Source organism: Erpetoichthys calabaricus, chromosome 13 (assembly GCF_900747795.2).
Source record: "Erpetoichthys calabaricus chromosome 13, fErpCal1.3, whole genome shotgun sequence".
NCBI lineage: Eukaryota > Metazoa > Chordata > Cladistia > Polypteriformes > Polypteridae > Erpetoichthys > Erpetoichthys calabaricus.
Genome location: NC_041406.2, coordinates 22,907,903 through 22,934,846, shown reverse-complemented (window position 1 = coordinate 22,934,846; position 26,944 = coordinate 22,907,903). Strand labels below are relative to the sequence as shown.

Below are 26,944 nucleotides of genomic sequence, written 5' to 3'. Positions count from 1 at the left end.
AGAACTTGAGTCCGGGTATATTACTGTCCTGAATACGGATGACTGGTCAACAAAGAATGGATGTGTTTGAATCTCCCGGAAAAATGGTACAATCTCACTGTGTTTCCTCGGCGTGTGGTGGATAATGAAGTCCAACCCTGGGGTCTCTGGCGATGATTGAACTGAAGTAAATCCGGCAGAATGAAAAACAAACTGGATACAAAGCACAATGTGAAAAATAGCAGGTAATGATGGTTTGTTGTCGTTAATTGAAATCTCCGTCCGTCTGTCCTTCCTTCCTTCCCTCCTGATTGTTTAAATAGTAAAGACCCGGATGTAACTGATTGTTAACAGGTGCTTTCCATCCTGGAGCTGCGGTCTCTCTCCCTCATCCATCCCCTCTGTATTTACGGGGACAACATTTACTGACGCACACATTATGAACAGCAAACGGGACGATGGAAACAAAACGCACTCAGCACATTCAGTACATTGAAAACACTATTACTATGTAGCCCCGCTACAAAGCTAGATCAAAAATAAAAATATTTCTACATTTCTCGTATAAAAATTACACTGCCTGTGCAGTGTACTGTTCTGAATGCCGAAAAAGAGAAAGAAGAAGTCCAACTAAATAAATGAGATAATTTCAAAGTAAAATGAAACTGGTTGGAACAAAACCCTGCAGCCAAATGTGGTAAAAAGGACTGAGTTTGAGAATAGCTGCTTGTAGAGAAAAGCCAAGCAAAATGACACCTTTTATTGGCTAACTAAAAAGATTACAATATGCAAGTTTATGAGGCAACTCAGGCCCCTTCTTCAGGCAAGATCTTGCTTGAAGAAGGGGCCTGAGTTGCCTCGAAAGCTTGCATATTGTAATCTTTTTAGTTAGCCAATAAAAGGTGTCATTTTGCTTTGGCTTTTCTCTACATTCATAATGGCTAACACGGTACAACACCCTAGTACTACAGAATAGCTGCTTTAAAGTGAAAAATCTCAATATTTTATATTTCAAATTTGAAATGCAGTTTCGCACTAGCTAGCATGATGGCACAGTGCAGAACGTTACTGCCTTGTAGCAGTTGGACTTGTGTTCATTTCCCAATTGTGGTGCGCCCACTGTGTGGAGTTTATCAGTTCTCCCCATGTTCCAATGTGTTGTTATAATGTTTGACTGTGCTATCTTCTAAGGATGGTTCTTGTGGCACTTGTGGTTGCCATGTTAGACTCTGGCAACTCCGACCAATTGGCAAAAAAAAAACAACCAAAAAAACAAATATATATTTTACAGTGTTTACATGTTCTGATATCTAATAGATTTCCAGAGTAACTTAACAGGTAGCTATAAACTGTCTTGGTGTCAGTGTACCCTATGATTAACTAGTATCCCTTCTAGGGTTGGGTCCAATGATTAAATACATCCAAGATAGGCTTTGGCAACCCACAATCCTGCACTAAAGTGAAAAGATTCAGAAAAACGAATGGATGGAGGAAACGTCAAGTATTTGTAAAACAGTTTAATTAAGAAACTGAACAAACCCAGTGCATCACATGTAAAAGTATGAAACAGCAACCGAAAACATTTACATTTGCTAAGTTAACAACAATGAGAAAAGCAATACAATTTTATTAATAGTTTTTAGCATTTTATGAAAGTAAAAATATTCTTACTATTGTTTTTTGTGATACATAAAAACCTATAACACATCTAATTTTGCAAACAGCTTTTAAGAAGGCAGCTTTGTTCTCATCATGATGGATACATACATACATACATATTGTGCTTCCAAATTTTTTATTTACAGTAAACCTTAAGTTCAAAGTGTAGACAGCAAAAAGTCAGCAGCATTCCATTGTTCAGAAAAGTCATTCAGATTGGGCACTGTGTGTTACATGGGTCTCCAGATTGAAATATTCTGTACACGCTAACCAGAGGAAACATTGTCAAAGCTCCCAGCATGGATCCTAACTGCACAACTGCCCCACACCACACCAGAGCACTGTGGCCCTCATCTCGGAGAATTATACCAATCATTACTTTCACGTAAGAAAGAAAAAGGACAAAAAGCAGCCAGGATATGACCTAAAAAAAAGAAGTAGACACATTGGTAGTATGATAAATATTTCAGTGGTGAGTTTCTTTTTAATGTAATTGTCAATAATTCCTAAAGTACAAATGAAAGGAATTAACATCAACTAGTCTTTATCACCTGGGGTGGGCTGGCACCCTGCCCGGAGTTTGTTTCCTGCCTTGTGCCCTGTGTTGGCTGGGATTGGCTCCAGCAGACCCCCGTGACCCTGTAGTTAGGATATAGTGGGTTGGATAATGGATGGATGGATAGTCTTTATCACATAGTATCTTTCATAGTGGGAAGTATCGCAATTAAATATATTGTACATAATGAATCTTGGCCACACTTTACATATCCATTAATATTTTATTAAGTATGCTATAGATAATAATACAGCATCATTAAAATATTAGGACCTTTCTATTGTTTTATATAATCATAAAAAGGCATATAATTAATAACAAGACTACAGCCAATAGCTGCTTATGATAATAATAATAAATTTTATTTATATAGTGCCTTTCCCATGCTCAATACTGTAATGGATACCTAACCTGAAACGTTGCCAAATTATTTAGTACATCCCATGATAGGTATGAAGGACACACTTAAGAGATTATATCATTTCTTTGGATTGGGGGCATCTGGGAATTCCTAAGAGGAGCAGGGGGGGTGTCTGATCTCCACTGACAAATCTCTCTATTATAAAAAAAATCCTGTGGGAGGGAATGACTAGGAGATGATATGTGATACCATACCATACCATACCATTTTTATTTGTTAAGCGCTTAAAAACACAGCATTACAACTGACCGAAGCGCTGTACAGTTAAAACAAGCAAGACTAAAAGCAAAATATTAAAAACAAACATTAAGAGAGAATTAAAACAGAGACACTAAAAACAGGTCAGGGGACCCAATAAAACAGAGAAATAGCAAAAAGCAAGTGGAAATAAGACAGGTTAAGAATTAAAAGCCAATGTGAAGAAGTGCGTTTTTAGGTGTGATTTGAATGTGGCGACTGAAGCGGCTTGCCTAACCACTAAGGTAAGGAGTTCCAGAGCCTGGGTGCACAGACGGAAAAAGCCCTTTCACCACGAGCTTTAAAACGTGCCTTGGGAACGGTTAGGAGCAGCTGATCTGCGGATCTAAGAACACGAGGGGGATTGTGACGATGGAGCAAGACACTCAAGTAGGCAGGGGCTAGACCATTTAGTGCCTTATAGGTTAAGAGGAGTATCTTAAAATCAATTCTGAAGCTAACCGGCAGCCAGTGTAGGGTTTTTAAAATCGGTGTAATGTGTTGGCTTCTGCTGCTTCCAGTTAAAAGCCTTGCAGCCGCATTTTGAACCAATTGGAGTCTCGAAAGAGTGGCTTTACTAATACCATATAGGCAGGAATTAGAATAGTCGAGTCGGGACGTAATGAATGCATGGATTACTGATTCCAGGAGGTGGTAAGGCAGAATTGGTTTGAGTTTGGCAATTCGCCTGAGATGGAAAAAGCAGGATTTTACTGTGCTGTTGACTTGAGCATCCATTTTCAGGACCATATCCATTTTGATTCCAAGATTGGAAACAGACGAAGTTACTGGAATGGGAAGAAAGTCGAGGCCAAGGGGTAGGGTCTGTTTGCGGTCGGGACTAAAAACAATGACCTCGGTTTTTGAGTCGTTCAGGTGAAGGAAGTTTACAGCCAGCCAGTCCTTAATGTCAGATAAGCAGTTGAGAAGAGGTTTAGTGGAGTCAGTTGACTTGAGGGAGAAATAAATTTGGCAGTCATCAGCATATAGGTGATACGAGATTGCATGTTTTCTAAAAATTGCACCTAAAGGCAGGATGTAAATTGAAAAAAGTAGTGGCCCCAAAATGGAACCATGGGGGACACCACATGGGAGTGGGACTGATTCTTATGAAAAATCGTCTAGCATGACTCTAAGAGTCCTGTTGCAGAAATATGACCTGAACCAGTCTTCACATTAAGATCACGGAAGACAAATAAAAGACCCGCGAGACAAAAGAGAATGGCCACGGAGCGTCTCGCGAGGATATAGAACATGAGATTCTTGCAAGACACGCCCTACTTACAAGCAATATCAGAGCACGGCCAGCAAAAAAATCAGTAGTGTAAAGGCACACAGCACACACAGATCCAGGGGTGTCAGTGCATATAAAGCGTATAAAGGACAATTCGTTATAAATGAAACGTCGACGACTAAAAGATCGCATTAGTGCAAACAAAAGGAAATTAATCATCAGGACCAAGTGTATTTGAAAAAATAGCAGGACAAAGCGAGGTCAGAAATAAAAGGCAAAGAGCAGAAAACAAAGTCCTTCGCATCATTCAATGCACAAAACGCAGATTTACACAATAATGGACCATACGCTATGCTTTTCTCACTACTCAGCAATTGCAGGTTAAGGGCCCTGCAGAGCAGAGTCCCTTTTTGGCATTTACGAGATTCGAACCAGCAACCTTCCGATTGCCAGTGCAGATCCCTAGCCTCAGAGTGGCGGACATGTATTGAAATTTGTTTTCAAAACAATGGCAGTCATGTAGAACATATTATATAAATAAAAATGGTTTTTCATTAAAAAAATATTTATTTTTCCTATGTATGGAAACTTGTGGCCCACCCTATATACAGTATATATATATATATATATATATATATATATATAATATATATATATATATATATATATATATATTGTTCCCACTAAAGATGCTGTTCAGCCACCCAGACTATATCCAAGAAAAGCAAACTGTACTATATAAAAATAGGGTTTTTACCAGTACCAAACACGTTAGAAAATGTGCACACGGTGTAACATTTAGGTGTGTTGAAGGACTTACAATAGTTAACTTTTTTGAAAGTTGGAGCATCTTTAATATTTGTGTATTTACTTTATCAAGGAGGCAATTATCACATAATGCATATATACACAAGAGTTGTACATGTTTGGTAAGTGAGTATCAATCAATGCGAGAGTTTTACTGAGTAGGTAAATAAGCATGTCCAATACCTTTGTATCAATCAGATCAACATACATTCTACATGCTAGCTTACTACTGCTTGGTATGACTGACCATATGTATTCAAGTAGAGCAAGCTCTGCATGAGTGTATGCACTGCACATGTGCTTGCATTACAGTGAACCTCTGCACAGAATTAAGTCGATTTGTCTACTGCTGGCAATAAGCACGGCTCACAACAGTCAGTCAGTAGTTGGTAGTAATGCCACCACAAAAATAAATTCTTTAAAAAGTGATTAGTGTCTCCAAAATAACACCTGAAATACTTTCATTTTCTGCTTTCACTAATATAATGAAACTAGCCATGTGCGCCCAACTACGTTGCGCGTGTTAAAGTTGTCTGTGAAGGGCTCCCTGTTTAAACGCGGCTGCCAGTCGTGAACTGGGCCCTTCGTCACACAGCGTTATGATTTTTTATAAGGGAAACAAAATTACAATACTTGGAATGACTGTCTGAATAGTAATTATGTGGTGGTGGAGGAGCATTTCTGCTTCTCTCTGTTCACAGTCCGTCTCGTTTTCATGACGCTGTCGTTTCCTCTCACGATCTCCTCTCAACCTTTCTCCAATCTCGCAGGTTGCTTTGTGGCAATCCAAAGAGTAAGGAAGAACCAATGCTTCTTTCTTGAACGGCAAACCCTGACTGATGGAAAATCACAGAAGTGTGTCCGACTTATATACTCTGACTGCCGACTCCAAGAAGTGGGTGAACATTCGATTTGGACAAAGTGCTGCCAAAGACGGTCGATAGAAATACAAAAAACCACAGTCTCGACAACGAAGCAGGTGTCGACGCCAGATCTAAGCACAAAGCACGGTGTCTACGCCAGATCTAAACACAAAGAGTGGTATCGACAGTGTTTGTAAACAAAAGTAACAACCAAGATGTTGTGTATTCAGCAGTACAAACAGCATGTAGTCTCCTTTAGTTCAATCCTCTTTAATCACCACACTCCAACCTCATCCAACGATCCTCCACCTCACTTCCTGTCCTCCTCCATCACTACTGCCCTCTACTGAACACAGCAGGAACACCACACAAGGCAGTGAATTCACGGACAAACAAAGATCAAGATCCAAATGAAGATTATATATAAAGATGCATATGGTATGATGCACTCATTTGTTTGCTTTGTACACCAGTCATTTTTCATTCAATATTTTTGTTTTCACAGTTTCATTTGCTGTAGTTAGGGCAGTATTACATACAGTAGTGTGATTGTTTTTTTGGTGGTTTGGCATTAAAGGTTATGCAGATTTCATTCATTCAGACACCGTTGCAAGGGAAATTAATAGAAAAGTCAGACAAAGTTTTTACTCAGAATGTAGTTTATTGAGACGTATTTGGTTAATCCTGAAACTAAAAGCCAGTAGTGGCTTAGATAAATGTACTGCCAGTAGTTTCAAAATAAAAGTCTCATAGAGCTGTACACACAGGATGGCAACATTCCCTGCCCTGAGAATGTCTTTGCCATTATCTCAGGGGTGGGCAAAGTCGATCCTGGAGGGCTGCAGCGGCAGCAGGTTTTTGTTCCAACCCAATTGCTGAATAAGAAGCCCTTATTGCTCAAGTAACACTTTTGCTTCATTTTAGTTGTCTCGCTCATTAAGATTTGGAACACCTACTGCTTTAGTTTTAAATAGCTGTATTCTCAGTTTTTAATTGCTCCTTATTAGAAACTAGACAAAGAGCCTGTTTCGACAACGTAAGATGAAACGGGCACGAGTTTGTGTCAGCAGTGTATGAAGAACACATGATAAGTAACGAAGAAGTTGTTTTGTAATGATTGTAGTCCGCTTTACTCATTACTGTACAGGCTTGTACTGTTAGTTGATGGATTTTCCAGGCCTATAGTATAATATTGAATGATGAATGTTCCAGTACAATATGGAATAGTAATAATTATAAGCACCACAAACCTGATATAGGTGTATTGAATGAATGCGTAATTGAATCAGAATGCGTAATTAGGCCTCGAGCTGTAGTCGAAATCGACTTTCAGGCCTCTAGAGCTTTAATCGAAGTCGCCTTTCTCTTTGAATTTTTGTGGCCGTAAATCCGCTGCCTGCCGCGATGTTGGGGTTGGATGTCGGTCTTGTAAGGTTTTCTGGGCAGCTGCGCAGAAGGTGACTGTGCATTCGGCTTCAGACAGACGTGAGTGAGTGAGTGAGTGAGGAGGCAGGCGAATTATGTATTAAGGTAAGATGCAAATGACAAAAGAAACCAGCAGTTCTCCATTTAGCTTGTTACCATTTACACCCGTGTGTATTCATCATGCAGTACTGAGTTTAATTAAATACTTGGAAGAAAGTGAAGAGAAAAAAGTGAACGACTGAGAATTGCTCATCCACTTAAGGCCACAAATCATTTAGTTGAAACCCTTAGAAAGGAAAAAAAAATCTAGGATATGAGAATGACCTGACATAGCAGAGTTAAAGCACTAACTAAGCAATTAAAGTAAATTATTGGCAAGGATCATTTACTAAACAACTGGGTTGGAACAAAAACCTGCAGCCACTGCAGCCCAACAGGACTGACTTTGCCCACCCCAGCATTAGCTGATGCCTCTGCAATATATAACTTTAGAGTCATCACGCATTATGTATGGTGCAAGCTTAACTAGTATTTCTGTTACAATGAGTAATATCCTGAAATAACATCAATAATAAAACATAATAACATGTATCAGTAGAGTGAATAAAATACTATTTTATTTTACAATATTATACTTAAAATCCAAGGATTGTGGTGTCTGAAAGAGCTTTCATAGGCATCAGATTTCAACTGATATATAAAAATATATATGTTATACAGTTATTAGCTGTGCAGGGTCTTTGGCTAACTGTAGTTTCTATTTCTTAAAGATACAATCTTCTACTCTACAGAATCCTAGGTTCATGTCCTGGCCTGGTTGCTGGTCTGAGTTTTGTTCTTTTCCTTCTGGTCTGCATAGAGTCTAAAGGGTTTTTAAATTGGTGGCTCTGTGCTTGTTCAATGTGAACGTAGGTGTACCCGGTGATACACCACCATTGCCCCATATGAGGTTAGTTCACACTGGTCCCCCAGTACTACAAGAATAGTGTCCTGCTCCCTGTGATCCTGAATTTGTAACATGGGGGATGAAAGTTAAATGGAGGAATTAAAAAGAGTAAAGAATGCATATATTATGATTCATTAAAGCAGTAATACTTACAATTAGTGTGGTCCCTGTGTTTCCATGTATTAATACCGGGCAGGGGCTGAGTACTGCCATCGCCATGATGTAGGAGCCAATTGTGGTACCAGCTAGGGTCAGTATTCCCAACAGCACGAAAGACCTAAAAGGTATCAGTGTATCGAAAGAGAAGAGAAAGACAAATGTAACACCCATAGTAGAGAACAACGTAAACAACAGAAATAAAACCAGGATGAAAATGATTTTTTAGAGTTACTCAGTAATGAGTCAATGAACATTGAAATAAGGTGTGAACTCCCCCACTCCTTCTGTCCCTGCTTCTACCTGGCATTACCAATTTCCTGACAAATAGGAAACAACAGGAAAAACTGGGGAAACCCACCCCTAGCCCCCACACAATAAATACTGGTGCCCCCAGAAATATGTGCTCCCCTCAGTGCTCTATAACCTTACTACTAATGACTGCACCTCTAAGGACCCCTCTGGCAAACTCCTCAAATATGCTGATGACACCACCATCATTGGATTCATCAGAAATGACCCTTTAGTGTGTTCAGAACAATCTGGAGCTAAACATGCTCAAAACTGTGCAGATGACAGTAGACTTCAGGACGTGTCCCCCCAATATGGGGGCGGAGTGGTGGCTCTGAGGCTAGGGATCTGCACTGGCAATCGGAAGGTAAATACCAAAAGGAACTCTGCTCTGTTGGGCCCTTGATCAAGGCCCTTAACCTGCAATTGCTGAGCGCTTTGAGTAGTGAGAAAAGCGCTATATAAATGCAAAGAATTATTAATATTACCTCCTCTCTCCATATTTAGCACTAATGTGTTTTTTCTGGAAATCTTCATATTTCTGGGATCTATAATCAGCCAAGACTTGAAATGGAAGACAAAGATTCCATCATAAAAAATGCACAAGAGTAGATGTTATTACTGTACCTCCTGCGACAGCCAAGGGAGTTCAATCTACCACAAGAGCAATCATCGAGTCTGTCCTAAGCTCATTCACCACAGTGTGAATTGGATAAGCAACTATACATGACAAGAGCAAGGCTACAACGGATAGTCCGATCTGCCAAAAAGATTACTGGCACCAGCCTTACCACCTTATAGTACCTGCTCTATTCCATTAGTCATGAAGGGAACATCATCATCAATTCCTCACTTCCATACCACAAACTCTTTGAACTTCTCCTGTCTGCCAGGTGCTATAGACTAAACTACACCAAAACAAGCAGATATAAGAACAGTTTCTTTCCACAAGCCATCAGCCTCACAAATGGTACATTCAGCTGTTCTTACTGAGTCTGGGCACCCCAAAATATCTTGCAGTATTCTTACAGTACATATAGCTAATGCTTAATTATTTATTTCAGTATTTTTTTAACTGCCTTGCACTTTGTTTGCATATGTTTACATTCTATGTCTTGTATTTTTCTCAGGTGTGTACTTGCCAGTTTTGTGTAAGTCTGTCATGTACCTATAGACGGAGAGTCATCAAAAAATAAACAGTCAAATTCCTTTTATGTGAGCATACTTGGCCAATAAATGTGATTCTGATTCTGACTGGTCGGCAGTTTGGCCTAGTAGAGAAGTCCTGTTCAGTCCCTGCCCCGACTCACAGTGTCACCCTAATAACTTATTTAGCCCACCCATGTGCCAGTTATCAAAAATGTAAACAATTATACTGATAGTGTTCTTAGTTGCCTTGGATAACAATGTTAGTGTAACGTTCTCCTTTGTGCCTTGTCCCTAGCTTCACCCTTTTTCATTTTATTGTTTGTTGTTCCCATGTGCATTTCCCTCATGAATGTTAATAATATCCAATTTTATTTGTAACCAAAAAAGGTGAAAGGCCTCATATGAAATCAAATCATAGAAAAGATTTCAGTTTGCCTTAGGTCTTTGCTGTGGCATTGCTTTTGATCCCCTGCATACTGAGCAGGGGCCTCATGTATAACGCCGTGCGTAGAACTCACACTATAACATGGCGTAAGCACAAAAGCGGGGTATCCGTCAATAAGGGCGCGCACATAAAGGCGACCTTCAAAAGGGCGACCCCAATTGGGTGCGGCGAATAAAAGCGCACATAAATAAAAGCGATCTTCAAAAGGGCGACCTCAATTGAGCGCCGAATAAAGGCGCGCGCAAATAAAGGCGAGCTTCAAAAGGGTGACGTCAATTGGGCGCAGCGAATAAAGGCAAACGCAACAAAATTACAGAAAATTTATTAGATAAAGGCAATGATTGAACGTATAAAAAGGTGAAAGCAAGAATATTAAAACATCCAATTAATTAATGCATGAACTTCTAACGAACTATTTCTAAAGCTCTCTATATTTCGTTGTTTTCAAAATTACAGAAAATTCGATTAAGGCAATGACTGAACATATTTCGTTGTTTTCAAAATTACAGAAAATTAGATTAAGGCAATGACTGAATGTATAAAAAGGTGAAAGCAAGTTACACTTGAAGCTGAGAATTATGTGCAATGCCACGTAGATATTCGAGATGCGGTCTATTAGCATAATCAAGGACAATTAATTTAATTCGCTCCGAAGGTCATCCTTTTAAAGCGATCCTTTATTTGCGCGCGCATTTATTCGGCGCTCAATTGAGGTCGTCCTTTTGAAGCTCGCCTTTATTTACGCGCGCCTTTATTCGGCGCTCAATTGAGGTCGCCCTTTTGAAGATCACTTTTATTTATGTGCGCTTTTATTCTCCGCGCCCAATTGAGGTTGCCCTTTTGAAGGTCGCCTTTTTGTGCGCGCCCTTATTGAATAGAACCCAAAAGCGGGATTGTGCGTACGCACAGAAAAATCCAGATGCAGGAATCTGAACGCACGCAAACTTTCACGTTCTCCCACTACATAAATCCCGATCAGCGTGAATAGTAACGCACATGCACGCGCCTTCTGTTCCACCCCAACTCCTCCCAGAATTACGCCTCTTTGAATATGCAAATCAATATAAATAGCCTTCTGTGAAAAGACAATGGGAAAAGCACGGGAGAAAATACAAGAATTTCAGTGAATACCAAGTGGAGGCAAAGGAAAAACGTACTATTTGTTGGTTTAAACAGTGGTATAAACAACAAAAGGAAGTTGATCGAGTGACAGAGTGTCGGAAAAACTCGAAAGATCAAATTCACAAAGTCGCACAGTGCCCGAAATAAAAAAAAAATCACATATCAAAGTCGCCGTGAAAAGGGGAGTCGTAGCCCACCGTCTGAGTGTCATATGAAAGCTTATTTGGGTACAGACAAAACAAATAGGCACACAGTGGGAAAAAAGCAAGAAATTTCCACTTTAATCACGTAGTTTATTTTGCCATTAAAGTAGAACATCATAAACTTCATCTTAAAATCGTTTATTTTATTAGTTTCTCAAGTAGCACGTTAAATGCTTTGTTCTGTATTTGATCTTCTATGTGCTCTATGTGTGTGAATCACTACGTGCTTCCGTTCTTTCTCTTTCTCCGACAGGACACAGAATCCATTACATTCGTGATATTACAGCTCTCTGAATAATTAAAATACTGAGATGTATACGTGATATCATTTTCATAATGATAGGAATGAAAGCATGTTATTAAACATGGGAACACGGTGGCGCAGTGATTGTTCATGTCTCACGCAAGAGTCTTGCTGCGCCATGTGCGACCTTCGATTAAATAATTTATTACAGAAGTACTGTCTCTTTCAAACGTACTAACCTCCAATTCCTGTCCTAACTTTTCTTTCTCCAAATGCCCAATCGCCACACAATCAGCTCTGTAATAGACGTTAAGCCATCTGTAAGCTTAGAACGCCGATTCTTCAAAACTTTTAAAAAACATTGAAATATCTTCGTAGTACATGTTTAATTATTCTATCCGTCTATCCTTCCAGTGTCGCGTCAGCGCAAGAATACAACGCAATGCAGGAACAATCCCTGAACTAGCTAGCGCTGCGGCACCGTGTCCTCACATGTTTAATTATTAACAATACAGATTATTTAAATGAAGTTAAAGTTTTATCTGTATAATATAATCAACATATTTTGCTGCACTTCATCTTAAAAATGATATCATCATATGTAAATACACGCTTCATAAAGTGGCGCAGGTTGTGCAATATTATAACTGTAGTGCAAGTTTTCAGTGAGGTGATTGTACTTATAAGTACAAACAGTTCTACAAGGAGCACTTGATGGACTGATTGACTGCGTTTATAGTTCTTGGGATGAAACTTTTTCTAAACCGCAAAGTCCGTACAGGAAAGTCTCTGAAACGTTTTGCTGTGGCTCAGGCAGCGTCTGCTTCATGCTGTGTACCGATAATTCTCTTTCCGATCAGCTGCTGCTGTGAGTCCCCACTCAGATACAGTGATATAAATACTCCGAATGGTGCAGTGAGAGTAATATGGAAAAAGATGATCTGCTGTGGCAACACCTAACGGGAGCAGCTGAAAGAAGAAGAAGATGCAGTGAGAGTTACAACGCTAAAGCAGTTATGGTATTTGGAATACTATGGCTATTCCCTGGCCCATTATATTGCTGCAGGTTAATTACAATCAGATGCATTACACTGATAAACAATATGCAGTTAGTTTCAGTGTATTTATAAAGCCGCGTCAGGAATGTGGATCTAAGAAAGAAAGGGTGATCACACAGGAACAGTAGCACTGCTTTGACGCTGGGTGCCGCCAGTCTGCAAAACCGAGCGGAGAAATTGCGTACGCCAAGGTATGAGTTACCGTGGAAATGTGCGTGGCTTTACGCCAAGTTTAGGTTTTATACATCGCGATTTGAGCGTGGAAACGTTCGTACGCAACATTTCTGTGCGTACGCACCGTTAATACATGAGGCCCCAGGTCCTTTAGTCAATGTTAAGCTTTTTATGTAGGTTGGCTTTTTCTGGTCTTGGCCTTTATCTTGCTTTTGGAATTAGGTATGTTAAAGGATAAAGTATAGTAGTCTCCTGCTTAAGTACACAACTTGAACCTGCGAAGTTTGTGCGTACTTAGCCGGTAGGTGCGTACTTTAGGTTGGCCACTCCCAAACACAAGTTGAACCTGTGAAGTTTGCGCGCACTTAGCCGCCACTCCCAAATAGGTTGCATTTCGCTACGATGTCAAAGAAACCAAACGGCAAGCGTCTCAATGAGTCTCAACGCTTCTAAATCATCTCGAAGCTAAGCAAAACGCCATAGCACAGGAGTACAAGGTTAGTGAAGGTGCTATCCGAAAGATTTGGGAGAATCGTGAAGTGATCCAAGAACGATCTGCCCTGTTGACTGAAGAGGCTAAGGTGAAGACGTTTCGAGCTTCAGTTGGATGATTTACGGAGTTTGAAGACATGCTTTATGTCTGGATTGACAGCATGCTTCGTGCCAGCCTTCCTGTATCGCCATCCCTCGCCATTGCCAAAGCGAAAAGCATTGCTTCCAGCCTGTCAATTCCGGAATCAGATTTTAAGACATCTTGGCAATGGTAAGTTGATTCAGAGTTCAGTGTGGATTGCAGAAGGTGCTCTTTCACGGAGAGGGAGCAGAAGTCAAGAAGAACAATTCGGAATTGCTAGCTGCTTTAGAAAACCTTTACGTGATTAGCGCACAATATGACCCTGAAAATGTCTACAACATGGACGAGACCAGTGTTCTGACGATTTGTCCTACTTTGTCGAAGTATCCTACCGTAGTTTATTTCGAGAGATATAACATTTCTCAATTTATTCTATATGCATCATTTAATGCCCAAAAGAGACACAGCCTGATGCAAAGATTTTACAAGATGGTCATTACTCGTGCATGGATACAATGACCTGTACAAGATTAAAAGTCACACATGCAAAATATACAACTTATAAAATGTTGACAGTAAATACCTATGCAGTAAACTGTAATAAATGCATTAATGTAGTAAGGCTAAGAAAAGCATACATATTACTGAAATACAGTAACACTTACCTCAAACTTCAATACTAGGTAGGACAGATCGACGAACAGTTGGTAAGCCTCGAGTGCGCATGCGTAGTATCAGTGAGTAGATCATTTCGATGGGTAGGATGTTTCATTAGAACACCGGCTTATTTTTTCGATTGCTTCCGAGATATAGCCTTCTTATGCCAGACGAGGATATCTCAACCACCAGAGGCAAAAAGAAAGCGAAAGATCGAGTTTCTCTGATCGTTTGCGCCAACGCAACTGGAACTCACAAAATTCCTTGCGCTTTGATTGGAAAACCCAAAGAACCAGCTTGTATTAAGGACCGACATTGGCCAGTTCCTTTTTTCAATCAAGCGAAAGCTTGGATGGATGTAGAAACCTGTTGGAAGTGGTTCAATGAGGTGTTTGTTCCAGAAGTGAAAAAGCGAACAGGACATCGCGTTCTATTGCTGATGGACAACGCTCCGGGACATTTTGAAGCTTTCGAACGCGACAATATTCGGATAGTTTTCTTTTCTCCGAATTGTACAAGCTGGAAACAGCCTTGTGACATGGGAATAATCACAGCTCTGAAAAAGCGATACAAATATTTGTATCTCAAGGATGTTCTTGACTTTTACGAACTTGATGAGGAGGCGAAAAGTCGAAAGAAAGATCAGGGGTGAAGATTGCAACGAGGTGCTGCAGGGGTCTTTTACGGGAACCCAGTGCACCTGCTCGATGCTGCAAGTTATGTGAAGAAGCCTGGGATTCTGTTTTGCCAAGCTCGATCAAAAATGCTTTCGTCAAGGCCGAACTAATGACTTTAGAACCAGAACTGGAGGCTGATAGCAATGTTGAAGGTGTGGGCACTGAAGTTGCGAAGGCTTTGGAAACATTGAATTTATCTATCACTCCATCAGAACTGGAGGACTTCATTCACGTTGACGACGAGAACAACGAAGAATATGCTGCTGCGGTATTGGAAGGTGTTGAAGAGCTTTTGGAGTCGATGAAAATTGTTGAAACGGTGATGGATGATGATGATGATGATGACGATGTTGATCCTCAAGACCTGAATGCCGGTTTAGAAAGTGGAGTTGTATTTCAGGGGTTTGAATCCCTTTACAAGCAGGTTCTCGACATCGAGGATCAGCTGCTGTGCTCTGAAGTTCAAATTGAAGCTGATGATACATTCAATGATCTTAAGAAATCGTTTGAATCATTTCAGAGCAAGATCCGGGCTGTCTCCCTTAAAGCCAAATGCAAGAAACTTCAAAACCTTCGCCAAATGAAGATTCATGACATGTTTAACTAATAAATCTTGAACCCAGAATTTTAGGGAAAAATATGCGTACTTAACCGGGATGCGTACTTAAACGGGTGCGTACTTAAGCGGGAGGCTACTGTACTAGGGTGTTGTACCGTGTTAGCCATTATGAATGTAGAGAAAAGCCAAGCAAAATGACACCTTTTATTGGCTAACTAAAAAGATTACAATATGCAAGCTTTCGAGGCAACTCAGGCCCCTTCTTCAGGCAAGATGTAATCAACAAATTGTCAGAGGATTATTGCAAGCAGCAAAAGACCTGAAGATTATATAGAAAACAAGTCCTAGTTAGGGATGAGAAATAAAATCATAACAAGGAAGTCAAAAATGGACAGACATTGCTCTAGTCAAGGGGCAAGACAAAAATGTAAACACTGCATAAAGTAAGTGAGAGTTTGCTAGCCAAAAATCAGCCCAGTGCTAAAGCCTACTTGGAAATAAACTAACTACACTGAACTGAAGGCGGTGTAATCCACCATGGGATAGAGCAGTGGTCTCAATCTGTGGGGTGGGCCCCCCTAGGGGGGCGTGAAGTAACAAAAAGGGGGGCGCGAAGATGTGAAAAAAAGAAAACAAGAATCGAAAATATGAAAAATACATCTATTGAAACCAAAACAAATTAACTTAAACTACATTGTGATACTAGAAAAATAAATATAGAGTTAGATAAATGTCGATAAAAGTTAAGTAGGTATAATAAAATACCCATCCATCCATTTTCCAACCCGCTGAACCCGAACACAGGGTCACGGGGGTCTGCTGGAGCCAATCCCAGCCAACACAGGGCACAAGGCAGGGAACCAATCCTGGGCAGGGTGCCAACCCACACACCAAGCACACACTAGGGCCAATTTAGAATCGCCAATCCACCTAACCTGCATGTCTTTGGACTTTGGGAGGAAACCGGAGCACCTGGAGGAAACCCATGCAGACACGGGGAGAACATGCAAACTCCATGCAGGGAGGACCCGGGAAGCGAACCCAGGTCCCCAGATCACCCAACTGCGAGGCAGCAGTGCTACCCACTGCGCCACCGTGCCGCCCATAATAAAATATGCATCTATTATATATCATTAATTAAAAAAGAAGAAATTGGTATTAGTGGGCTCCTTTCAAAAAACGTTAGGGGGCCGCGATTAAAACTGTTATGAAAACTCGGGTCGCAAATACTTAAAGCATGAGAAACGCTGGGATAGAGAATACTTACACTGTTGCACATTTGTAGCAGTTCTTTCTTTTAAAAAACAGCTCAAAACTCATCCGTTCAGGAAGGCTTTTAGCTCTACTTGACTTTATTACCCTTCTCTCAGTTTACCTCTATGTCAAGATGCTCATGTAACCTGTGTGTGTGTGTGCTATGCCATCAATTATGTTGTCTGTTAGACTTTTTCCCTGAATTTACTATCTTAATCATCTTTATTTATTTATCTGGTTTAGTACAATGCTATATATTGTATACCCTGCCGTTCTTTCTTAGACTCTGTGAAGTGCCTTGAGCATGGGAAAGGCGCTATATAAATAAATGTATTCTTTCTTTCTTTCTCAGTAAAATTTTTCTACATTTGTTTTTGTTATCATTTATTGTAATATTTTGTTCAATAAATATGTTTAACTATCTTTAGTGGTTTAGGCTTTTTGAGACAGTTTATGTAGTTTTGATCTTCCTTCTGTTCTTATTGTAACATTCAGCCAAGTATGCACATCAAATCCAGCATCAGACAGTACAGCGGCACTTACCTCACAGTACTGTCTTCTTGTCACTGTACCTTCTGCGGTGAAATCTGTATTTCTTCTCCATGTTGGTGAATATGCATTTCTCTTCCATAGTCCGAAGAGAAGCAGTTAGATTGATTCTATCCATTCATCCATTTCCTGATCAGCTTAGTTCAAGGTTAAAGGACGTTCATTCCTGCCCTAGAGGCACTAAGTGTAAAGTAAGAACTATCATTGTTTGGAGTGCCAGCCCTTTCAGCCACAGGAATTTGAGTTCAGATTCTGGCCTAGTTTTATGCATTCTCCCTTAAACTGCAAAAACTTTCTCTAGGTACTTTAGTTTCTACCCAAATTATTTTATTTATCCTGTATAACTGAGAGCTCTCCATGGCACCCTTCTGAAATAAGCAGGTATGTGATAATATACTGTCCTGCGGTGGGTTGGCACCCTGCCCAGGATTGGTTTCTGCCTTGTGCCCTGTGTTGGCTGGGATTGGCTCCAGCAGACCCCCGTGACCCTGTGTTCGGATTCAACGGGTTGGACAATGGATGGATGGATGATAATATACTTTAATACTGCCACTGCTTTTTGGAACTTAAAAGTGAAGTAACAGTGCACATGGGTAGTACGCTGGCACTGCTGCCTCATAGCAGGTCACATTTTTGCCTACAATAATTGGTCCACCAGAGTTAACTGGCATTTCTCTAGCTGTCACAGACACTTAAAGGACATTGTACCACTATAATCCATTCAAACCTGTTCATTTTCACTTTCCCCCTTGACTTCAATGCATTTTGCTGAGTTCAGCAAAGTTCCTGAACATTTTCAAAATTTTGCAAAACACGAGGCAAAGCAAACTGAGTGGGTTTCACTCATCACCAGTCTTTATAAAGCTTACTGCTGCTACCAAAATAAGAAATGCTTAGCACAGTTGTACATGTGATATTAAACTTGGCAATCATTAGCAGTCCTAATATCTAAATGAAATAGATAGATAGATAGATAGATAGATAGATAGATAGATAGATAGATAGATAGATAGATAGATAGATAGATAGATAGATAGATAGATAGATAGATAGATAGATAGATAGATGTACCAAAGCCTCTCTTTTCAGCGTATGGCAGACTGCCCAGCTCTATTGTTTAATTTTCTTGAGAAAAATAGGGAACTGCATGCACATCTCTCTATTATAAAAAAAATCCCAGAGAGAAACAGTAGGGCATTGAGACGTGATCTTCACGTTAAGATCACGGAAGACAGTTAAAAGACCCGCGAGGACCGTAAACATGAGACATTGTGCCAAGAGATTGACCCAGGACCGTCTCGCAATGACGTACAACATGAGATTCTTGCAAGACACGCTCTACTTACAATCAATACCAAATAAGACAACAGGGCAGCAAAACATTCAGTCTTGTGAAGGATTTGAGCACACACAGATCCAGGGTCTCAGTGCATATAAAGCGTATAAGAACAATATGTTATAAATGAAACGTCGACGACTAAGCGAAGAAGAAAGCAGCGCGGAGAAAAGAGACTCAAAAGCGTTGGAGAGAAAAAAGAGCAAAAAAGAAAAAATAATCGAGGTGCAAATTCAGAAAATAAGGAAAGCAATTATCAGCCTGTAACAAGTGGAACTGAAACAAAGCAAGTCCAATCGGGCTCAGAATTAAAAGACAGAGTAAAAGGCAAAGTAGAACTTCATAAACACGTTCAGAAACGTTGGCACTATACACATGCAGAGCAGATTATGAAAGCAGTGGAATTCGAAAGGCTCAAAAAAAATGTATGCACAATACAAATGTGGAGAAAGTTAAAGAATATGAAAGTAGGAAAATTAGAAAGTATAAAAAAAAGAAAGTAAAGATCGCAGTAGCACAAACAAACAGAAATTATTACTCGAAAAAGGGAAAATAATCACCATAGACCAGGTGTCATTGAAAAAAAAGCAGGACAAAGTGAGGTAAGAAATAAAAGACAGAGTAGAAAACAAAGAAAAACGTCATAAAGAGATTACAAAACAAAGGGGGGCAAACACATGCAGAGTAGGTTAGAGATAATGAAAACTGGAATTCAAAAGACTTAAAAAAATGTAGGCGCGAAACACATGCAGAGCAAGATACAGAATAGGAAAGCAGAAAAAAACAAGTGTCAAAAAAAAGAAAGTAAACATCACATTAGCGCAAAAAAGGAGAAATTATTACTTGGAGAAATAACTAAAAGGCAAATAGAGCTCGAATATATGGACACAGGTGATATGTCAGAAGTATGTAAATATTGTAAGACTTTGAAGTTTAAGTCAGAGAATTTCAAAAATTAACCTCACATGCGTTTATTGCTTTACTTTGCAAAAAAAATGATTAACTGCTGATGATGAAGATCGCTGTGTCTGTGCTGAAATTCCAAACAGAGAAACCTATCCTGAATTATGGTACAAAGTCATTAAACACGTGTCTCACTGACCTCATTTAAAATATTCAGCATATTAGGACTTGAAAGACTCCAAATATTGTTTTTACACAAGTTCTGAAATAAAAGTGAAACTAACGAAATAGCAACAATTCAAAGAAAAAGAATCTTAAAAGCGTGTATCTGGAAAACCAAACATGGGGGTTGGCGAGCGAAGCCCCCTAGTTTTAGACAAAAACTAAATTTTATAGGGCATTGAAATAATAATAATACATTTTATTTATTTGTAGGCACCTTTCTAAACACTCAAGGACATCGAACAATACTAAAATACAAAAATTAAAATCAGATAGAGCAATTGTAATTAAAGAGAAAAAGTAGTCTTGAACAAATGAGTTTTAAGTTTAGATTTGAAAAGTGAAAATGATTCAGTATTTCTAAGCTCAGATGGTAGTGAGTTCCAGAGCTGGGGAGCAGAGCAACTGAATGCTCTGCTCCCCATAGTGGTAAGACGGACAAAGGGGACAGTCAAGTGGATGGAGGAAGAGGATATAAGAGTATGGGACGGAATGGCAACATGGAGGAGGTCAAACAGATAAGGAGGGGCGAGGCTGTGGAGAGCCTTAAAAGTTAACAGAAGAATTTTGAACTGAATGCAGAACTTAACTGGATGCCAGTGAAGCTGCTTCAAGATGGGAGTGATATGGTGAACAGAGGGGGTTCTAGTAATGATGCGGGCAGCTGAATTCCGGACCAGTTGAAGCTTGTAAAGAGATTTGTGAGAAAGACCAAAGAAAAGGGAACTACTGTACAATAAATCCAGAAGAGAAGTGACAAGGCTATGAACGAGGATAGCAGTGGTGTGGGGAGTGAGGGAGGGTCGAATACGATTAATGTTACGCAGGTGGAAATATGCAGACTGGGAGATGTTATTGATGTGGGACTGAAAGGATAAAGTACTATCAAGGATGACACCCAGACTCTTAACCTGTGGGGAAGGGGAGACAGAGGAATTATCAATAACAAATGAAAAATGATCAGTTTTGGATAATGTTGATTTTGTACCAATGAGGAGAACCTCAGTTTTGTCACTATTTCATTTAAGAAAATTTGAAGAAAACCAGGATTTGATTTCTGCTATGCAATCAATAAGTGAGGAGGGTGGACAGGAAACAGTAGGTTTGCTAGTGAGATAGAGCTGGGTGTCATCAGCATAACAGTGGAAGCTAATGTTATATTTACGAAAGATATTTCCAAGGGGAAGGAGGTAAATAATGAAAAGGAAGGGCCCCAGGACACAGCCCTGGGGCACACCTGAAGTATCAGCGGTGGGTTGGGATGTGAAAGTTTTAAGCTGAACAAACTGACTGCGGCCTGAGAGGTAGGATCTGAACCAATCTAGTGGAGAGTAGGTAATGCCACATCACATAGAGCATCAGCAATATCTTAGCAAAACCTTACCTGTTGGGCATCCACATGGAGATAAAGCAGGCCAGAGGATTAGCCAGAGCCGCAAAAATGGCTGAAAGGTGGTAAGCATTATTACCATATGGGAGACAAGAATAGGACTGAACAGAAGGTAGAACGGCATTGGTCAATGCGTTTGCCCAGGCTAGTACCACAAATATAAAGAGGACCTGGGACCAGCTGTATCTTCCAGTGCCAAATCTGGTTTGTTTTGTAGGTTTGCCATCCTCTGCTTGGCTGATCATAGGTTTGTGTTCTGGTTTCCTGCTGTTTCTGGCTTTTAACTCTCTTGCATTGGTAATATCAGTTTCATAGCATTTGGCAGATTTATGCTCTTGCTGGACTAAGGGGAGATAATTCAAAAGTAGGAAAGCCACTAAGCATACAACCATCATTAAACTGAGAAAAAAGAAGAAGACTTGAGTTGAAAAGTTAGCTGGCTGGTACCAGGCCTGAAGTTGACTAGTTGTTGAGTTTTCTGTACTTCCATTGACTCTTTCTGTTTGGTTAACACATTGGACCATTCCGACTCCTTGAATAATGGCAGCAGTTCCTGGTACCAAGCCACTGAGTCCTTCACCGACAAAGTATGTTGTAAGGTACTGAGGTTTGAGACGCATCATGAAAGGAAGAAAAGTCACAGACGATGTGCAGTCCACTATTGAAAGGAAGAACGTGAGAACAAGAAGAGCCACACTGTGCACACTGCCAGCAACAGAAAGAGTTTCCTTCCAGAAAAAAGCCAAGAGGAAACTGGCAAGAATACCAATTCCAATAATTGTGTAAATGGCTGCCAGTTCATTTAGCATCTGTGGACGATACCGGTGCATCAAGGTGACACAGAGAGGACCCACGTTGGCTACCTGAATGAGCACAGTAAGATAGGAAGGGAGATACCAGCCTTCAGGGATTTCGGGAACAATCAGTGGAAGCTCTACCCACATACCATTGATAGCCACCCATGAGCCCATTCCAAACAAGCAGGAAAGAATATGGATTAACAGAGCCATAGTGTTATAGTGTTGACTGGGGAACAAACAATATGAAGTAGAAAGAATTTCTGAAAAAAAAAAAGAAAGCAAATCATTATTTAGAATGAATTACACCACCACCTATAGTCAGAACTGTTGCCACAAGTTAGGTTGGGTGAATGGATTCATGCTATTCGCACCAGATTCTGACCCCACCAACTGTGTACCTCAGCAGAAATGTACATTCATCCAGGGCTAAGTTTTTCCATTCTTCAACTGTCCAGTTTTGCAACCTCGGCTTTCTGTTCTTGGAGGACAGAAGAGGAACTCGACATGGTCTTCTGCTTTAGCCCCGCCACTTCAAAGGTTTGATGTGTTATGCATTCTGAGATGTTTTTCTGCTCACCACAGTTGTATAGAATAGCTACATGAGTTACATTAGCCTGTCTGTCAGCTCAAACCAGTCTGGCCATTCTCCTCTGTCCTGTCTTATCAACAAGGTGTTTCCATCCACAGAACTTCCACTTACTGAACAATTTTTCTTACACCATTCTGAGTGAACTCTAGAGACTGTTGTGTGTGAGAGATCAAATCAAGAGATCAGCAGTTACAGAGATACTCAAACCAGCCCATCTGGCAGCAACAGCCATGTCAGAGTCAAAATCACAGAGATCACAATATTTTCTCATTCTGGTGTGTGATGTGAACAGGAACTGAAGCTTCTGATCTGGATCTGCGGAATTTTGTACCACGTGCTGCTTCCCACAGAATTGACCGATTAGAGAATTGCATGGATAAGCATGTGTATTCCTAATAATTTGCTCAATTAGTGTGTGTATCATGCACATATTCGCTCCCACATTATATATGTATTTTCAGAGGTAGAATGGAAATGGTCCTGTCTTTAAATATAGTACTAAAATACTTAATAATAAATCACAGTTTTATTCAGGAATCTTAAAATCAGTATAGTGCCTTTATTGAATCAAACATCAGACAGTGCTTAGTGACCAAAAATTAAAAGATAAAAGTCTGTAATAATCCTTTATGTACATACTTTGACATATCTTATTATTTAATAATTAGATATGACTATATGTACTGTATATATATATATATATATATATATATATATATATAAATATATATATATATATATATATATATATATATATATATATATATATATATATATATATAGGTTTAAATTCTAAAAAATGGATTATGGTTAACACAATGCATAGTGTGTTACATTATGCTTTATTTTTTTTCAAAATTGAATCTACAGGTATTTTATTTTTAAATTACACTTTTGTTTAAAGGCTGGCTCAGAATGTCTACAGGTATAAAACAGTAAAATAAATATAGAAAACCATGCAACATGTACTAATAATCAGAAGAAACAACATAAAAAGAAATCACTACAGTACTGCATTGCTGATATAATTCCAAATCTATTAAGTTTATACTTAAATGTTTTATAAATAAATGATTTTGTAGTAAGGGTCTTGTGTTTAAAATGAATGCTTCTGTCTGCAAAAGTCTTATGTTATGAAAAAAACAGTGTAAACAGCAATAACCAAAAACTCAAACAAACAAATGAGAAATAAACTCTTAGACAGAGATTGTATTACGTTGTGATTGATTTTCCCTTCCAAACATATGTACAGTCATGAAATAACTGTACACTTTCAATCCTATCCTGTTCGTCTTACTGTCCCCTTACAATAATTACGTTAAAAACACAACTTCAAGAGCACAGTGAGACTCTTGACATTTGCAGCATTTGAAAAGTCACAAAGTCAGAAGTAAAATGAGCCACACTTACATAAGAGCTGTCGATTAGGGGCTTCCTGCAGCTTCCAAATGTCTAAAGGGGACAATTTTCAAGAATTATATTTTTATTGCTGAGTGAGTGGGTGTGTGTCGCATAGCCAATCAAAGACGCTCTTATTTCAATACTCTGCACATGCAAATCTTTTTTTCTGGTACATTTCACACAAAATCAAGCTGTTACATTTTAACTTTGTAACCCTTTTCAAGAAATAGAACACTTTACCCACTCAGCACATATCATCTGATTTCAAGGGTATCATACACACAAAAATATCTGTCCTGGAGTTAACATGGGTGAAAAGTCTTGTTTTGAACCTCTGCCACCATTGAAATTAGTTTCTCTTTACTTTCAGGTTGGAATCCTCCTTTAGTCAGATTATTCTTTTAGTGCCTTTCATCCTATCAATGTGATGATGCTTTAGAGAAGGGAATATATTTCAGTATATGAGATTTTATACCTTACCAGAACTTTTATAATTAAGCCTCATTTACACATACAGCATAAACCCCTTTCACCTCTCCTTGCAAGCCCATGTAATGCACTTGCTTATGATGTGTAAGAAAACCAGAACACCCTGACGAAATGGGGAGAGCATGCGATTTAGAGATATTCAGTTATCAAGCCAGGATCTGAACCCAAGGCTTTGACGTTATGTGGCAGCACCCCTGAATATGGAATTATTATAAAAATGCCTGTAGATTGCAATTAATGCTTTAATTTAAACAATATTATTTAGGGCAAAAAGTCTGGTCACCCAGAAGCACAATATACAGTAGTTATCTCATAGCTTCAGTATCCTGGGTTCAAATAGCAGCTATGTTACTGTCTGTGTGGAGTTATATTAATAATAATAGCAATTCATTTCATTTATATAGCGCTTTTCTCAGTTATAAGGACCTCCCCATGTCTCCTGTGGTAAACTGCACTTTCATTTTCCAGATGCATCCAAAAGATGCACATGTCAGGTTTGAATAGATAAATATTGATATGCCCTGGCTTCCTTCCAAGGTTCTTTTGTTTTAAATATTTTTTATTTATAAGATCAATTTTTTTTATTTATAAGATCAATTGAGGATATCTTGACTTTCAGAAAGCATTTGGTAAGGTGCCACGTGAGAGGTTGGGCATTAAACTAAAAGAAGTGGGAGTTCAGGGTGATGTTTGTAGATGGGTATAAAATTGGCTCAGACACAGGAAGCAGGGGGTGATGGGACAAGGAACCTCATCAGAATTGGCTGATGTTAAGAGTGGTACTCCACAGGGGTCAGTGCTGGGGCCTCTGCTGTTTTTAATATATAGAAATGATTTAGATAGGAATATAAGTAACAAGCTGGTTAGGTTTGCAGATGATACCAAGCTAGGTGGATTGGCAAATAATATGGAATCTGTTAAATAATTACAGAAGGATTTAGACAGCATACAGGCTTGGGCACATTTGTGGCAGATGAATTTTAATGTCTGTAAATGTAAAGTATTACACATATGACGTAAAAATGTTAGGTCAGAATACACATTGGGAGGTCTGAAAATCGAAAGTACATCTTATGAGAAGGATTTAGGAGTCGTAGTGGACTTGACACTATCAACTGCCAGACAGTGTTCATTAAGAAGACTAACAAAATATCAGGTTATATAGCGCCTTGATGTGCGGAGTACAAGTCCAAGGAGGTTGTGCTCAAGCTTTATAATGCACTGGTGAGGCCTCGTCTGGAGTACTGGGTGCAGTTTTGTTCTCCAGGCTCTAAAAAGGACATAGCAGCACTAGATAAGGGTCCAGAGAAGAGCGACTAGGCTGATTCCAGGGCTACAGGGGTTGAATTATAAGGAAAGATTAAAAGAGCTGAGCCTTTACAGTTTAAGCAAAATAAGATTAAGAGGTGACATGACTGAAGTGTTTAAAATTATGAAGGGAATCAGTACAGTGGATTGAGACTGTGACTTGAGTTCATGAGTTCATCAAGAACACAGAGACACGGGGTGGGGGTTGATTTGTTTTCAATCCTATTTATTTGTAAAAATTGATCTATTTGTATGGAATGATTACAATAAAATCAATAAAGTTAAAAAAAGGAACACAGAGACACAGTTGGAAACTTGTTAAGGGTAAATTTCACACAAACATTAGTAAGTTTTTCTTTACACAAAGAACCATAGACACTTGGAATAAGCGACCAAGTAGTGTAGTAGACTTTAGGGCCTTTTAAAACAAGACCTGATGTTATTTTAGAAGAATTAATTGGATAGGACTGACAAGCTTTGTCGGGCTGAATGGCCTGTTCTTGTCTAGAGTGTTCTAATGTTCTAATTAAAAGAAACAGTCATTATTATTAATCCATCCATTTCCTCAAATTACTTAATCTGGGTCATTGGCATCCCTAGTGTGGGATTATTTTTTATATGCTTTAATTTGCACAGTATTAATCAAAGGGATTAAAAGGTCAATTAGGATAATAATAATAATAATAATAATAAACCTACTGAGTGTTTTTGGACTTCATGGCATGATTTTTGTCCTGACCTGCAGTGTGAATTGTGGGACCTTCTATACACAGCTGTGTGCTTTTCTAAATCATGTCCACTCCGTTCAGTTTGCCTCAGGTGGACTCCAATCAGGTTCTAGAAAAGTCTCAAGGAGAATTAAAGCAAATCAGAGGCACCTGAGCAGAATTTGGAGTGTCACAGCAATATAGAAATGAATGATTTCAGTTTTTGATTCTTAATAACTGAGGTGGGCTGGCGCCCTGCCCGGGTGTTTGTTTCCTGCCTTGCGCCCTGTGTTGGCTGGGATTGGCTCCAGCAGACCCCCGTGACCCTATAGTTACGATATATCGGGTTGGATAATGGATGGATGGATGGATCTTTAATAAATTTACAAACCTTTCTGAAAATGTATTTTCAGTCTGTCATTATGGATTATTGAGTGTAGATTGATGGGCAAGTGATAAATGTATACATTTAAAATGAAATCATCATCACAATAAAGTGTGCAGGAAGTAAAAGGGTCTGAATACTTTCTAAAGTATAGACAAAAAAATAAATAAAATTA

At 39.3% G+C, this 26,944-nt stretch overlaps 1 protein-coding gene across 1 annotated transcript; it reads right to left on the bottom strand.

Moving 5' to 3' along the window:
- Nucleotides 1-1,297: 1,297 nt before the first annotated feature.
- si:ch73-196l6.5 (riboflavin transporter 2) lies at nucleotides 1,298-24,455 on the bottom strand. The gene is made up of 4 exons (XM_028817804.2): nucleotides 23,890-24,455; nucleotides 21,085-22,150; nucleotides 8,281-8,404; nucleotides 1,298-2,062 (listed from the first exon to the last, which is right to left on the bottom strand). The coding sequence occupies exons 2-4, from the start codon at nucleotides 22,098-22,100 to the stop codon at nucleotides 1,850-1,852; spliced, it is 1,353 nt and encodes a 450-aa protein (XP_028673637.2). The 5' UTR covers nucleotides 22,101-22,150; nucleotides 23,890-24,455; the 3' UTR covers nucleotides 1,298-1,849.
- Nucleotides 24,456-26,944: the final 2,489 nt, after the last annotated feature.